Raw genomic sequence first — 16,215 nt, 5'->3', positions numbered from 1 at the left:
GTGGTTAAACTGCCTTAGGTTTGTGAGACCCTCCTCTAGTTACTGCCTTTTGTTTTTTTCTTAAGAACTTTGGATATATCAAGAACAAAAGTTGATCAGCAGGAATAGTGACAAAGTACTCTATAGATGTGTCCTAAAAAGATTTCTCACCTCAAAGAGTTTCCCTTGGCCAGTGCATGATGAATAGTTTACAAAACTTTTACAAAAGTTTTGGGGGTTAAGTCCAAAAATAAATTTCAGAAAATCGTTTCATGCCACGCCCCCCCCCGTGAAGAATTTCAATTGATCACTGAACCCCCCCCCCCGAAACTGCAATAATCCAGGGGGTGTGGCCAATCTGTTTATATTGACAGATTGACCACACCTCCCTCCGATATAATGTACTGTATGTAAACGGCGTTGAACTCAGTACTAGTACAGTAACTCCTGAAGCGCCCTCTATGGACGTAGTTATTGCAAGTTATGTGAGTACACAGATGATCGGTTCCTAGTTGGCAAATTTCACCAACAACGATGTTGAGTAAGAAAGAACGAGAAGGTTCGGCGAGATTTTTGCAAGAATTCCCCAAACATGAACTCCTGTCTCTTGTGGAAACGGTCACTAATCGCATGATTACCGTTCGGAACAAACAAGGTATTTATCGGAGCTGGTTGCTTGTGGGACCCATATCCCAAGGGGCCGGGGGCGTCCCCCATCGCCGAAACATTGCGTGCGGGACATTTCCGTATTCGCAATTCGGCTTCCACGCCACGTACTCGCCACCTTACCTCATGAAATTTCACCTCACTTCATCCATCAAGTTGTAATTTTAATTGAAGACATGTACCGTGGGAAGAAATGAGATTGTCTCAGGGAAAGTTGTTTTGCCTTTTTAACTTTTTAACTTTTAAGAAGGAACGGTAAAATATGACAACAAAGATGCATATCATGCTTGTAGTAGTTGTGCTTTTGTAGTAGTCTTAGTTCAAGACATTCTTTATTGAGAGTGGGTCAATTTCTGCTTTTATGTCACAATACATGTTTAACCTAGTTTCTATGGAATTAAGAAATGGATTGTTGCTGCCGAGCAATTGTCATGATAATGCGTGATGTTGGCTTGACACAAAAACTTAAGATGAGACAGTGACAATTGCAAGACAGTATCGTTCTGCCACGCAAAGAAGTGGTACTGTAAACTATCATGACTTAAGAGCCATCCATTTGACAGTGGTGGTGTGCATACATAACATCAGACTCGGAACACACAACAGTATTTGTTCAATAAATGGCTCCAACAGGTGTGTAGATCTGTGCTAACCACAAATCTTACATGTATGTGTTGTTGCAGAGGCAATCAATGCAATTATTCTACACTCAGACAGTGCCTTGGAGCTCCTCAGACGAAAGAAAGTGAAAAAAGAGTACATTTTTCGTCACCTGGCAACTCTGACAGTTGGCGTGTCATCAACATCAGATAAAGCAACTCTTGTGAGGCAATTACTGTCACTTTGGGGAACCAATGTATCCCAGCAATGTGTGTCTGAACGTATGGAAGTTGATGTAAGACCCTTAACCCAAGCTACATTTATTTGAACCCACAAAACACCACACTCCCTTGTGCTTGCTACACTCACATGTACACCTCGTAATCCAACACATGATGACAAGGACCTTGACATGCCATTTCTCTCCAAAATGTAGTATGGTCATGTGATTGTATGACAATGGCTACACTGTGTCACCAAAAAAGATTCTGTGAAATCATCAATAGACTGGAATATTCAGTTTCTAATTATATCTGAGCTGAGAGGATTTTAGATTTCAGATATGGAATTATGAATATGCAAAGACCTTAATATCTGAAAATAAGCAGCCATTTGTTTTGTAAATTAAAATAAAATAGTTCCCAAACCTGTACGGTTTGTTGCTTTATTTTCTCAAGGACTTGAGTGATGATCCAGGCCCAGACAGAAACCCAACCCTGAAGGCGCCATCAGCCAGTGAACCACCAAAGCATGTACAAGTGCTTGCAGAGCAGTTCACATCATGGTTTTACAGCCAATTAAACTCACTAAGTCAAGTCATTGCAAGCAACTCACCTAGTGACTGGGGATCTCATCATTTCTGGGAAGACTGCAAGCTCAATCTTCGTCTAATAATATCAGAAGTACGTGATGAAAGTTTCTATGGAGCCGAGTGTGTTGCACAGAGATTTCGAAACTTTGTTTGTGAGGAAGGCTTGATATTCAACCCTAACCTCAGCCCAGAAGGAACTCGAGGCTTTGTTGATCCACATGGACTTGTAATGGTAAGAGTTTGTGGTACAGTCCATCGCTATAATGATTGCTTGGGATTATTCGAACAACAATTTGGACTTATCCGAGATCCGCTGAAAGAGAATAACTGGAAGATTAAATTCATTGACATGAGCATGAAACAAACTGCAGTTCAACGAATGCCCACACTGACAGCTCCAATAGATGTGTCACAAGTAATTAATTAAGAAGCAAATACACTTGTGATAGATATATCGCTCTCTGATGTGTGCATACAAGTAGTGTCTGTGAAGGAACTGTATATGTGTATATGGCATTGTGTCACCAATGAAGGACACGTCGCATAGAGTACTCAGAAGTGTATTCAGATGAATGTGTACAAACCAATCTCTGCACTGGACAGGAACAAAGCTATAGGCCCAAGGCAGAAATGGCCCTAAAATGTCTGTCAGTAATACAAATTTTTTATATTTTTACGAGTTTAGTCATAAGAGTGCATGCAACCCATAGTGTTGCAGTTGCTGTATGGTTTTAGATGGTTTGATCATTCCTTTTTACAACTTTGGATTCTGAAATATTCTTATCTGAAAGTAAGAAGGTCCAGTGATGTATTAAAGTTTGCTTGTTACTGCTTTCAGTTAATGCTTTGCATAAAAATCATGACTAGTCTTGTGGCCTAAAAATCTGTTTTGCATAATAGTAATCATATACAGTAATTTTTGTGGCAAAAGCAGTGATGCCCCCGCAGGGATGCTCTGGGGTTCGAGGGCCCCCTATTCTCCCCAGAGGGTTTGATTTTTGTTCTCTCTGAAAAATAATGATACAATGTACATCTTCAATGTGTTAAACTACTAGCTCTGATATTGCCATATGTCAGAGTCCCCTGTGGCACAATAGGAGAGGAGGAAGGGAGGGGGAGGGGACTTGAGTGTCGTGAGTTAGGGGGGGAATTGGAGTCTGAACCCCCCTCCCAATCATGAGTATGTCACTAGGTAAGTGTTGGATTATGTGGCGTACATTGATGATGCAATTTCTCATTTGGGAGACCGAGAATTTGATAAGCACTGAACATATAGTGCATTATGAAGATCACATAGCATACATCTGTGCTTGAAAAGTGACAGGTTCAGTGTTTGTGTGTCAGATAAACAGTTTCTTTGTCCGTTTGGTGTATGTACTGGTGTAAGAGAAGGGGGCTTGTTGATTTATATTCAAACAAAAAAATCTGCCAGCATTTGGAAGTTGCTTTGCTTTGTCACAACGTTTCTCATGAAGTTGACTTGACATTGTTTTAATAAATAAATCTCAGACCATTTAAGTGGTATATATTGCTTCAGATAAAGCGCCTTGTCAAACCTTATGAAACCAATTGTACACAAGTTTTAAGTTACAAAGACTAACATGTATCAGCAGTAAAAAGGTTTGATTGATAAACTGATTTTAATGTGTAAATGCAATTTTTCCAGTACCGCTTGCCGAAAAATTTTGTTTTGACAAAATTAATTGAATAATGGTGTCTTTTCTTTGAATCGTTTTGGTGATGGGGTGACATTTGATTAGGAATTTGTAATCTAAACTGCACAATTTTAAAATATAATACCAATTCTTCCTGAAGCAATGAACAATTTGGATATTGTACTGCACTTGTATTACTGAGTCATCTACTTTCTACAATGTTGTCCATTGTGTTTTTGTCTCTTGCTTTATGTGACTTGAAGAAATGAACCAAAATGGAAAATTTTGAGGTACTTGGTGGCAGCAAACAAGTTAATCTCAAGAGTCAGCCTTGTTTTTGCATCATTTTGAGTGCACACATTGTGTATTCAAGCATAATTCATTAAACAGTAGACTTATTGTGTGCGACTGGTATTTTTTCTGCCACCAAGGGACTGAAAAGTCTCCCATTACGGTATGAGGCCAAGAGCACATCCAAAATCAACTGTTCGTGAGAGAGGGACAAAAAAAAATTGGAAATTATTTCATGGAACCTTTTATTGCCTTTCTGAGGGGTGGCGCTACATTTGGGGGTATACGCTTTGGGATTGAATAGAAATGAAAAAGACCTAAACATTGCTTTTCTCTCATTTTATAAAAATTGGGCTTTGTTTTGGGGAGGGCTAGGGGACCATGGCTTCTGTTTACCCATCCGATGACCCTTTTCTAAAGCCTAAGAAGTTGGGAACAGTCTTAAATTGTAAAACTATAGAGGGGTAAAACATTCTTGATTAGTGGTTCATCGTGATAATGCCCTCTCGTGGAGGTGTTTTATGGCCTGTTTCTGTACTACGGCGTCATGAAATTAAAACTATGAAGAAACGAAAACTATTGTTTTGTGCGCCGAACATACTTTTATTGTGTAGTTTCATTAAAATTCACCGGCATGAGAGGGCGCAATCACGATATTGTGGCGGTGGGTTATTTATGTCTGTGGTGGCGGTCGCTTGAAATAGCGCCCTCTTGCGGCAGTTGATTATTGAGAACATATTCAATAGCGTCTTGAAAACAAGCCTATGCATGTAAAGTCCCATGTTCAGTCCTGCCCATTCTTAATTCGGCGTAACACATAAATTGGGCTGAATGTCATGAGATGTGTCAAAGTCTTGGTTTCAAGACGTTGTTGTAAATACTTCAATATCCTACTGCCGCTAGAGGGAGCTATCACGACAAGCCATTATTGTTGAATATTAGGGTACAGTCCAGTAATTCAAGCCCCTAGAAAACAGTGTAAAATCATCACTGTTCAGGGCCCAAAAACATGCATGCCAACATCCCTGAGATTTCTGAAACACAAATGAAATTCTCGTCTGGTCACTAATCTTTCAATTTCTTTTCAATTGTTTGTTGGTTAACCAATTACATTTTTAATAATTCCCACAACGCCCCCCCCCAAAAAAGTGATTTTTCCGAAGCCTGATTGCAGCCACTTTTCAAGTGGCAACCGTCAACTTTCTCGGGCACTTCGGACCATTTTTCAACCGTAGTTTTTAGCCATTCTGCTCTCATATGCAAGCTCAAAGACCCAGGGAGTTGATCCTGGCAAGGAATTACACAATCTCACCGTGCAAACAATCTCCTTGTTCAAAAGATACAGTGGGGGGGGGAGCACTTTTAATACTAATGAGCTGGCCAGATATTCTCATTTGAATTAGTGGTCTGCCCCCATTACACCACGGTTTGAGGACATTTGACTGATAGTTGACTTGTCCGAGTCCCCAGAGAGTAGTTGGTTATTTAAGAGCAGTTTCGATGTGAAGTAAGAGTAGTTATTGTTGTAAAATTGGTGGTTTGAAGATAAATGGTGTTCAAAAAGCAGGTGTGAATGTTGTAAACCCATGGAGCTATTAAACCGAAGGATTTAAATTGATCGTAAAAGTTGCAGGGCGCCCTCTGCAATTTTCTTTTTATTTTGTAAACGGGGGGCTTAAATAGGTAGTGCGCTCGCTTTCGTTTTTAAACGAACAGTTCAACAATCTTGATCCTGAATTTAAAAGGAGGCAGTCCGTAACTTTGGCTTTGAATTACATGTACACTTAACACATTCTATATGCTCAGCATTTTGGTGACAATTTCGGCCTGAAATATTATTTTTTGACTAAATTTGTGATGTTTTTTGAACTGCCAAATACAAGCTATAGTGCTGTCTGGTGGCACAAAAACGTCTTGAAACAAAGACTGTAAGTAACGTGGAACCCCAAATTCAGTTTCGCCTATTCCTAGTTGGGTCAGATTGTGTAATGTTTACATTATGAGCGTGGTTACGTAAAATTGAAGTTGCACGTGTGCTTTGCGTTAATCATTTCAATTTGAGTGAGAGCTAAGTTAGTGGAGGGTGAATTCCTGCTTAGGATTTGTTTTCCAACTCTGATTTCATCATGCCAGAAGGACCAGAACTTCATCTTGCCAGTCGATTTGTGAACAGGGTTTGTAAGGGTCGTGTATTCACTGGTCGCATTGTCAAATCTCCGGTTCACAAAAGTGATGAAGTCTCGTTCTGCGCTCAAGCGTACATCATCACGGCTGCTTCAAGGGGTAAAGAAATGCAACTTATCCTCTCAGAAACTGAAGATACTCCCAAGTCTCTCTCCAAGGGCAAAAAACGCAAGCTTACTGAGCTGAAGTCTACCAGGATTTTGTTCCGATTTGGGATGTCGGGAAAGTTTCAGTTCACGACCGTTTCGGAGGTGCACAAGCATGCTCATCTTCAATTCTTTACGAATGATGATCCAACCATGGTCTTAAGTCATGTTGATGTCCGTAGGTTTGGAAGATGGGAAGTAGATGCTGATTGGTCCAAAGATAGAGGACCAGATCCAATGTTTGAATATCAACCTTTTAGGTGAGCATGCTGGCTATATGTTATTTTTAATTATGATTCTGTCCTGATTTCTTTGTTATTTTGTTGTAGGTAGGGTGCAAAAGATTGAAAAGTTCAGAGTTAATAAACGGCTAGTTATGTTTAAACATATCTCACATCACACCACGTTGTTAAACATATTTTCTCCATATACTCCGCTTGATGCGAATAGGTGATTGAGAGAAACCGAAACTTTAATTGGCAACAGTCAAATGCCATTTGGTTAGTGTGCCTAGCATGCCTAGTGTCCACATGAATATGCTACAGACATGGCAGACTTGCAAAATTACTAACGTTTTGTCGTGAGTGGTATTTTTCTCCTCCGTCCTTTGTTTTGTGTTCAAGACTTGATCCTAGAAGATATTCTGTTATACAAGAGCAAAGGATCATGGGATATTACACCTCTGGGTCTTAGCTAGTTGTTGTGTAATGAACACACTGTAATGGATAGGGCCTTGCCTAAGCTGAAATTTACCATAAGTGTAACATATCTCCTTTCTGATCAATTCAGAGATAACGTTTCAGTGGAAATCCTTTCAAAATTCTGTTTCTATTGCAGGTCAAATGTAGTGAAAAACCTCGAATCAAGTGCCTTTGACAGACCCATCTGTGAAGTTCTTCTGAATCAAAAATATTTCAATGGGATTGGAAACTACCTCCGAGCTGAAATACTCTACAGGTTCTTTATTTATCAAAAAGCATGTTTTTAAATATTTGCAAATTGAAGTAGTAGCCAAGAAAGATGCTTTAATTGGTGATTTTTAATTTATATCAGGCACATTATTCACAAATTTTGTAGTAACATGCAGTGTTACCAGGAATTATGTTTATACAATGAATTGCTTCTTCTTTTAGACTTGGCATACCACCTTTTGAGAAAGCTCGCAATGTTCTAAAGGACCTGGACGAAAATCCACCTGATGTTAAGCCAAAGATGAAAGGTCAGGATGTCAAGGTCAAGGATAAAGGTCCGAAGGTTGACATACTGCATTTGTGCCACACTGTGCCCCTGGAAGTTGTCAACCTAGGTAAGGCAATGCATTTTTAATTTACATCAAATTTTGTTGTCTGGGTTTCTCAATGTTAGCTCAAATCCCAGCAGGTGACTTTGGAGCTGTGACTTAAATCGAGGAGCTTTTGAACATGTATGTGTGCATCTCAGTCCATACTTAAAGCAAGCAATATGGAAACAACTACGTGTATGACTTCTGCCAAGTCTTACTGAATCCAAAGTTTTTCATTTTTTCTAGCAGTTTCACTCAGGAGATAAAAAGTATCTTGAAAGTTCAAGAATTGTGAGTTGAGAACACTGGATGAAAGGACAAAGTTAAGGAACAATGAAAGATAGACTAACAATTTGGGAAAGATCAACTACATGTACATTAAAAAAATTACAAATACACAACAGTGTCAAGAGATCTGTTAGTTTGCAAGACATTGGCAAAATAAAGTTCCTGTCACTATGAAAAATGGTGCCAAAAATTCCAATAAACCGATCAATTGGGAGTATCAACCTCATGGCAAATGCTACGTGCTATGGTAGAATTAGTGTCGTATTGGAGAAGTTGGGGATTGCAGGTGGAAACTGCCGCACTATTCTCCTTCACTCGTTGAAAGAATAACTGTTGGATAAATGCAATCACTAACAAGATATCTCATATAATGTCTACCATTTCAGGAGGAGGTGGTTATGATCCTGAAGGAAGATCAGCCGATTATTCCAAGTTTAATGCCTGGCTGCAATGCTACTACCAAACAGGCATGAACAACGTGGTTGATCACAACAGTAGAACCATCTGGTTCAAAGGACCAGCCGGACCAATGGCCCCAAAAGGCAAGATCAATATTCTCTGATAAATCACCATCCTTTGGATTGAAATGATTTTATTTAGTAACCAGTTAGAGTCTTTGTATTTAAGAGGTGACATCAAGCACAATATAGAGTCACAAAAGCTTCTTGGTCTTGGATTCATCAAAATACTGGAGAATGTCCAATAGATTTTGATAGATTTTGAAATTTGGATCTCACGTATTTGCCCGTTATCACTGATCTAGGGCAGTACATGTAAATTTACATAAATAATGTCAGAACATTTGAATAATGATTTTTTTTTTACTTGAAATCTTAAATAAATGATAGATATGAAATCAAGGAGTCCTGTCAAGAGGAGAAAGAAGAAGGAAGCTGCATCAGCTAAGGATAATGAGTCACCCACAAAGGTCAGTGTTCAATATCATTTAGCTAAGGAACAGCAAATTGTGACTTGCGTGTTTGTGGTAAATACCACTTCTCTGGATATGAGAAATGCTGGCAATCCTTGCAGTAACACGTTCTCTGGATATGAGAAATGCTGGCAAGCCTTGCAGTAACACGTTCTCTGGATATGAGAAATGCTGGCAATCCTTGCAGTAACATGTTCTCTGGATATGAGAAATGCTGGCAATCCTTGCAGTAACATCTTCTCTGGATATGAGAAATGCTGGCAAGCCTTGCAGTAACACGTTCTCTGGATATGAGAAATGCTGGCAATCCTTGCAGCAACATCTCTGGATATGAGAAATGCTGGCAATCCTTGCAGTAACATGTTCTCTGGATATGAGAAATGCTGGCAATCCTTGCAGTAACATCTTCTCTGGATATGAGAAATGCTGGCAAGCCTTGCAGTAACATCTTCTCTGGATATGAGAAATGCTGGCAATCCTTGCAGCAACATCTCTGGATATGAGAAATGCTGGCAATCCTTGCAGTAACATGTTCTCTGGATATGAGAAATGCTGGCAATCCTTGCAGTAACATCTTCTCTGGATGTGAGAAATGCTGGCAATCCTTGCAGTAACATCTTCTCTGGATATGAGAAATGCTGGCAATCCTTGCAGTAACATCTTCTCTGGATATGAGAAATGCTGGCAATCCTTGCAGTAACATGTTCTCTGGATATGAGAAATGCTGGCAATCCTTGCAGCAACATCTCTGGATATGAGAAATGCTGGCAATCCTTGCAGCAACATCTCTGGATATGAGAAATGCTGGCAATCCTTGCAGTAACATCTTCTCTGGATGTGAGAAATGCTGGCAATCCTTGCAGCAACATCTCTGGATATGAGAAATGCTGGCAATCCTTGCAGCAACATCTCTGGATATGAGAAATGCTGGCAATCCTTGCAGCAACATCTCTGGATATGAGAAATGCTGGCAATCCTTGCAGTAACATGTTCTCTGGATATGAGAAATGCTGGCAATCCTTGCAGTAACATGTTCTCTGGATATGAGAAATGCTGGCAATCCTTGCAGTAACATGTTCTCTGGATATGAGAAATGCTGACAATCCTTGCAGTAACATGTTCTCTGGATATGAGAAATGCTGGCAATCCTTGCAGTAACATGTTCTCTGGATATGAGAAATGCTGGCAATCCTTGCAGTAACATGTTCTCTGGATATGAGAAATGCTGGCAATCCTTGCAGTAACATCTTCTCTGGATATGAGAAATTCTGGCAATCCTTGCAGTAACATGTTCTCTGGATGTGAGAAATGCTGGCAATCCTTGCAGTAACATGTTCTCTGGATGTGAGAAATGCTGGCAATCCTTGCAGTAACATCTTCTCTGGATATGAGAAATGCTGGCAATCCTTGCAGTAACATCTTCTCTGGATATGAGAAATGCTGGCAATCCTTGCAGTAACATCTTCTCTGGATATGAGAAATGCTGGCAATCCTTGCAGTAACATCTTCTCTGGATATGAGAAATGCTGGCAATCCTTGCAGCAACATCCTTGTGATAATGTCCCTCACTTTCTAGACCTTCTTTTAAGATTTTTTACAGGTTACTCAGGAAGTGTGCTCAAACCACATGATTTATTTACTCAGATAAACAGTCCTTAAGATTTTAGGTTGCATATGTGGAATCTTATTTATTCGAATAAAAAAATAAATTAATAATTTTTAAAAATTTCAAATTTTGTTATGATGTATGCAGAAACCAAAAAAAACAGGAGCAAAGATGAAAGTAGAAGGTCAGAGCAAAAGGAAAACGCCAAACAGGAGACAAGCAAGAACTAAGGGTTTATCAGCTGGAAGGAAGCCAGTTCAGGGAACAAAAGATGAGACCAAGAAAGTCAAGAACACTCCCAAACAGACTAAGAAACAGCTACAGGGTGTTCATGACGTCAAAGGTTATGCTACCAGGTCAAAGGTTACCATGAATGGTGAGTAACTCCTCAATGTCACTTCAAAGGTTAACCTTCCAGAGGCCTGGCTGTTGAGAGTGGAGATTGTTTCAAGGGAAGTTATCCATGCTTGAAGTCCTTCTTGTCAGAACACATAAAAATTTCTCAACAAAACTCAAGAAAGCTTTATGGATGTGATATAAATTCTGAGAAATTTATTGGAAATATTCCTAGTTGTTTCCTGGTAGGAATCAGCATTTTGTGTGAGGGGCAATCAAGGTGAATCATTTACAAAAATATTTTTGGAGTTTCCAAAGACTCCAATTTTTTCCAAAGTCTTTAAGTGGTTTCCATTTCAAGAATTGAGTACATGCATTACAATGTATTCACCATTGATTCTGACCTTTACCTTGCTTACCTGTGCAAGTTTTTTCTTTTAAAATAATATCGGCATTTCTTATCTCTTCATAGACCTGAAGAATCCAAAGAAGACTCGGTAATTGATAGGAAACCATTCGCTACAAGTCAAACACAACTTATACTGGTACTTTATTTGTAATAGATTTAATAAGTACATGTACTTGGAACTATTCTAACTTCTTGTCAGCTTTCTTTTATTTACATTTGATAGTCGAAGGTACAAAGATTAGTTGATTGTATGTAGTGTACATTTTCATGATCATAAAAATGGATACAATAACTTTGCTAAGAACTTGTAAATTCAAGATCTTTTATTCTAAAAATAGACTATGTCACTTCCCTCTTAGTCAAGTAAAACTCAGTTTCAAACGTTTGATATGAAATTTAACCACTCATCAATCCAGCTGGCTTCTGGTTACCGCAGTGTATTTGTAAATAGCCTTGACAGATATTTCTCACAAATAGAAGAACTTGTTATAGAGTGACAAATCAGTAGAACCACACTTGGAACTTTCTCAGGCCGTCTTGATAAGTAGATTACCGTAGTTTCCAAATCGAATTCACCAAGTTTATTTTTATAACTGGTAATCTTTCTTTACATAATGCACAGGTTACAGTGTGTTAATATTACAGTAAGAAACGTTCTCATAAAAAAGATATCCTGAAATATCAGTAGTCTCCTGCATTTAGCTAGGAAATGTGTTTTATTTTGTAAATATTTTGTAACTTGATCTTCACAGTACTCTTAACGATTTTCTGTTGGAAACAAGCTATCCGATCCATCCCTTCAGGTTTTTTTATTCTGTAAATGGGATATGATTCAGCATTATCGACCTGAATTCCACTATGTGTTTACAATTAGACTGGGCCTGTAGCCCAACCCTTGCGTGAGATTATTCTCAGACTTGGGAAACTTCCGATAATGGTTAGAACATTTGCAGGCAATTGGAAAAGGGATAACAAAGTTTTGGCTCCTAAACGTTGCTTCCAATTATTTTTCCAACTTTGATGAATATACATTGTGTGTACCTTGACAGCCTGCTACTATCGATGTACATGTAAACCCTCGTTCAGTGTGTTAACTTGTAAAATTTTGTTTTACTCAAGCATTATACAAATGACAACATTAACTTTATGGAATTTCGTAAGTTTCGTACACCGAGACATCACCATGTGGTGAGGATGTGGTCGTAGCACTCTCTAGGCCCAAATAATCCGTGTACTCATTCTCGTCCGTGCGGGGTTGATGGTCCTTGCCAGTCAAGTCTAAGTAGTCATTATGACCGTCATTAGTGGCCTCGAGACTGGTGTAATTGCTGTTGAAGTGGAATGACGAAGAAGTCGATGGGTAATCATAGTGAGCAAGACGGGGTGGGAGAGGGGATGGCTTGGGTACAACTTGAGAGGAGGATGTCGAGTTTTCTTCGTTCTGGAGATGTTCTGGAGAAGAGGAGATAGGAATGTTTCTTTTGCGTTTGTGTTCAGTGTATTTACAAATGACCACTAATAACATCACAAGTAGGCTTACTATGATGATGGGAATGATCACAGCTGGTAGTGTGGTTGTTGTCGATGTGTTCTTATTAAAGAATGTGTCATTCGTTACTTTCATTGTTTCGATCATGATCAGCATTGTGGATGATGATTCGTCACCAGTAAGCCCCGATGCTATCTGAGCAAGACATGTCACATTCAGTGAGCCGTCTTCTTTCTTGAAGTTCTTAATCCTCAGTATTCTCCCCTTTTCTTCTACATCATACCAGTTCTTGGGTATCTGTGGATGTATTCTCCATTGATATTCAGTCACGGCAGGGACTCCAGTCCCATTACAAGTCAATACAACTTCACTGTTTTCCACTACCCTTACCCGGCCAGATGGTTTGATCCATGATGACGGTGGGATACTAAGCGGCGTTATTGAGCATTCTCCTCCTACCTCTCGCCCGAGATCACCCAGATCGGGATACTGCAATTTACAGGTGAATTCCACGCCGTTGTCTTCAGGGCTGAGAAGAATACTCAACTGTGTCTGTTCTTGCCGTGGTTGACTAATAGCGTCGTCAGAAAACTTCTTGTACCAGATGAGTTCAGGTCTCAGTGAGCCTTCAAAGTCTTGTTCCGTGTCTCGCAAGCATTTGAGGTAAACCAAATCTCCCAGTTTTGGTTGCTGTTCGTAAGCTGTTACATAAGATGTTGATAACGTGCATGTCGGTATGGAACTACTATTACCGCGCTGATTTGGTTTTACAGTTAGTTTGGCAGTGGCAAGATGGGCCTGCTTTTTGAATAAGAAATCTTTGAAAATGCCGCAGCTGTATGTCCCAGCATCGGTTACTCTAACATCACTTATCTGGAGTGTAAAATTGGAAGTCGACGAATCGCTGAGGATCCTATACCTTTTTTGCCTGTCTTGATCAATCACTGGGCCAATCAAATCATTCAAGCTGATAATTTCATCAGTTTCGTTCCTGTACCAGTAGACAAAGTTGAATGGATTAAGCTGACGAAACACGCATTTCATTATCACTGTCTTCCCTTCGATAACGCTAGTGTTCCGTGGACCCTCCTGCAGGGATACCTCCGTTTCAGCCGTCAGTACGGCGCCGCACAAGAACATAAGACCGATGAATGTGTAATAATGCATCATGTGATGGTCTGAAGACGCATACCAGTTGAAAATGGTCAGTGCTGATCTCATCGAGTCACACGCCTGGCAATATTTGCCTTTTAAGTTTGAGATATATTGCCAACATTTCTGTTTATATCTTGAGCTCCTCCGCCATGCAAAGGAAATCCTTTGAAGGTAGCAATGGAGAGCTTGTTTTTAAACGGATGTTGGCAGTGTCGATGTCAAATAGGTGCGGCAGTACTGGAACAGTAACAGCCGGTCAATGATCAGGAAACTTCGAATGGGCTTGACTTAGTATTCGAATTGATATACAGTGGATTGGAAGACTGCGTCATCATTCAGCCGCTGACGAATCTCACTAATAAAGAATTATAGGCTGAAAAGTGAGGAAGGTGTCACTGCACTGCGCGCCATGGTGAGATAGGTACCATGACGATGTGACATAAAGGGATTTCAACTAATACTGGGGTTAGGAGGACCACTTGTTCCGTACATAGGTTACTCACAGAGGAGTGGACAAACTTTTACTTGTATATACTTGTGGGAAATTAGAGGAAATGATTAATGTCATTTTTACTTTAGAACTTGAGAAATCGCATCGGACATGCTCTTGAAGACATGTTGGGTGACTATCCCAGTGGAGCCAGTGTTTAGTGTTCAAGACTGGACGCACCATCTAGGGCCTAATCGATACCCAACCCGACAGGATTTATAGTTAGAAGGGTCAACCGCCCCCTCCCCATGCCGCGTTTATTGTACCTGACTCCATTTGCTCCTTGACCGTTATCAAAGGACAATATTGAATGGTCTACAGGTGCATTTTAGTGCAATCAGGGGCGGATCCAGGGGGCACCTCCCCCCTTTCACCTCCAAAAATAAATTAAAACAAAAAAGAAGAAAAAGGGGGAGAGCGAAGGAAACAAGAGGGTTACTGCCTGAAATGGAACCACCTACAGGGCGCCTAGACTCCGAAATGGCTGGACCCTAACGACGGGCATTTTACCATCAGTACTGCTTTAGTTCACCCCCCCCTTTAAAATTCTAGGATCCCTGCCCCCCCCCCTTTGGGAAAATCCTGGATCCGCCCCCAGGCGCGGATGATCTGTCGTGCGCACAGAGGAAAATCACTTTACGAACTAAGAAACCAACACTTTCAAAAGTGCGAGCAGAAAAAAATTAGTTGGGCAAAATCACCGTGGGTGTTCCGGCATGAATTGGCAATTATGTCACATACGTCTGACAATACACTCCTGCTTAGTGGTTTCCCGTCCTGCTGAGCTGTCTCCTGAAACGTGCTCTTTTATCTGACTCCCTCCTCTTGTGAAAGCATACGCCGGGGAGAAGAAAAGGATCAGTGATGACCAATCGACCTTTTCCAAGTTTAGTTGAGCGCGCTTATGGAAAGAACAAAAGAAAGGGTGACCCTTATGTCATACTTGCCGAATGAAATGGTGTAAACAAACGAAAAAGTAGTCATGCAAATCTGATTTTTTAAAACGAAATAAATGACATCCCGCCTGTTTACTAGCCTTTTTTACTAAATTCGTTTTGATTTAGCAGCCCCTGGTTTATTCCCAAAGTGGCCATTTTTTAAGAGTCTCATTTTTATGGTTTAACGTGCCGTAACAAATCAAATGACCAACTCTAACGGAAATCAGACACATCAAATAATAAAGCAAATTATGCGGGGGAAAAGTTCAAAATCATAATTATTAGACATTCAAGCACTCTCTGAACGGTGAAATCAACATTGACTGTTAATTTGGCTAAGTGAAACAAAATGACCAGTTAATCAGTCGGAGTTTTCATAAAATTGAAGTAAGACGAGTTGGGCCAACTATTTTTTTCCACACTACAGAAAGAAGCTTTCACATTAAGCTTTAGTGGGCAAACTAGTTTCTGTTCAAAATGGATGCTAGCTAGGTTTTTAAGTATGCCATAACCCAAACCGTGTTTTATTGTTGTTTTTTAAATTCAGCAGGCTCTTGCGTTTTTCATTGCATCTAGATTTCGACATAGTGGAAAAAAGATTTAGATTGAAAGTATTGACTTTTGAGGGATAAGAAAACAGGAAAGGCATGGCTTGAAAGGGACGATCATCGCCAAGTTTAGTAAAAAAGAAAAAAAAAGGTAAGTAAAAGGGCTGGATGTTTTTTTATTTTTCATTTTCCGATACCCCAAAAACATTTTCAGGTTACTTATTTAAAACTTTGGTGTTCAAAAAAGCAGAAATTCGAAGAAAAATATGCTGCAAATGCAATCATGCATGCGAGAAGTTAAACACGTGTCAAAAACTTTAAAATGTTTGTTGTGTTTGAAAACTTATCAACCGTCGCCCACTTCACCCAGCTGATGAAGATGTACTCGTTTTCAACTTATTTAATGGAGGT

The 16,215-nt window shown here is 39.8% G+C and overlaps 3 protein-coding genes across 3 annotated transcripts; 2 read left to right on the top strand and 1 right to left on the bottom strand.

Moving 5' to 3' along the window:
• Positions 1–441: 441 nt before the first annotated feature.
• On the top strand, positions 442–3,899 carry LOC110990370 (uncharacterized protein C3orf38 homolog). The gene is made up of 3 exons (XM_022255344.2): positions 442–634; positions 1,329–1,540; positions 1,923–3,899. The coding sequence occupies exons 1-3, from the start codon at positions 514–516 to the stop codon at positions 2,481–2,483; spliced, it is 894 nt and encodes a 297-aa protein (XP_022111036.1). The 5' UTR covers positions 442–513; the 3' UTR covers positions 2,484–3,899.
• Positions 3,900–5,992: 2,093 nt separating this feature from the next.
• neil1 (nei like DNA glycosylase 1) lies at positions 5,993–12,746 on the top strand. Its single transcript, XM_022255343.2, has 7 exons — positions 5,993–6,592; positions 7,170–7,289; positions 7,466–7,638; positions 8,289–8,444; positions 8,751–8,830; positions 10,587–10,815; positions 11,248–12,746. Exons 1-7 carry the CDS (start codon positions 6,129–6,131, stop codon positions 11,274–11,276), a joined length of 1,251 nt encoding a protein of 416 aa, XP_022111035.1. The 5' UTR covers positions 5,993–6,128; the 3' UTR covers positions 11,277–12,746.
• Positions 12,329–14,833, bottom strand: LOC110990368 (cell adhesion molecule 4-like). Its single transcript, XM_022255342.2, has one exon. It carries the CDS (start codon positions 13,892–13,894, stop codon positions 12,329–12,331), a length of 1,566 nt encoding a protein of 521 aa, XP_022111034.2. The 5' UTR covers positions 13,895–14,833.
• Positions 14,834–16,215: the final 1,382 nt, after the last annotated feature.

This window comes from Acanthaster planci, linkage group LG05 (genome assembly GCF_054643075.1).
Source record: "Acanthaster planci isolate LZ-2023a linkage group LG05, COTS_SCS, whole genome shotgun sequence".
In the NCBI taxonomy this organism is placed as follows: domain Eukaryota; kingdom Metazoa; phylum Echinodermata; class Asteroidea; order Valvatida; family Acanthasteridae; genus Acanthaster; species Acanthaster planci.
This window is presented reverse-complemented; position numbering and strand designations above follow the sequence as displayed.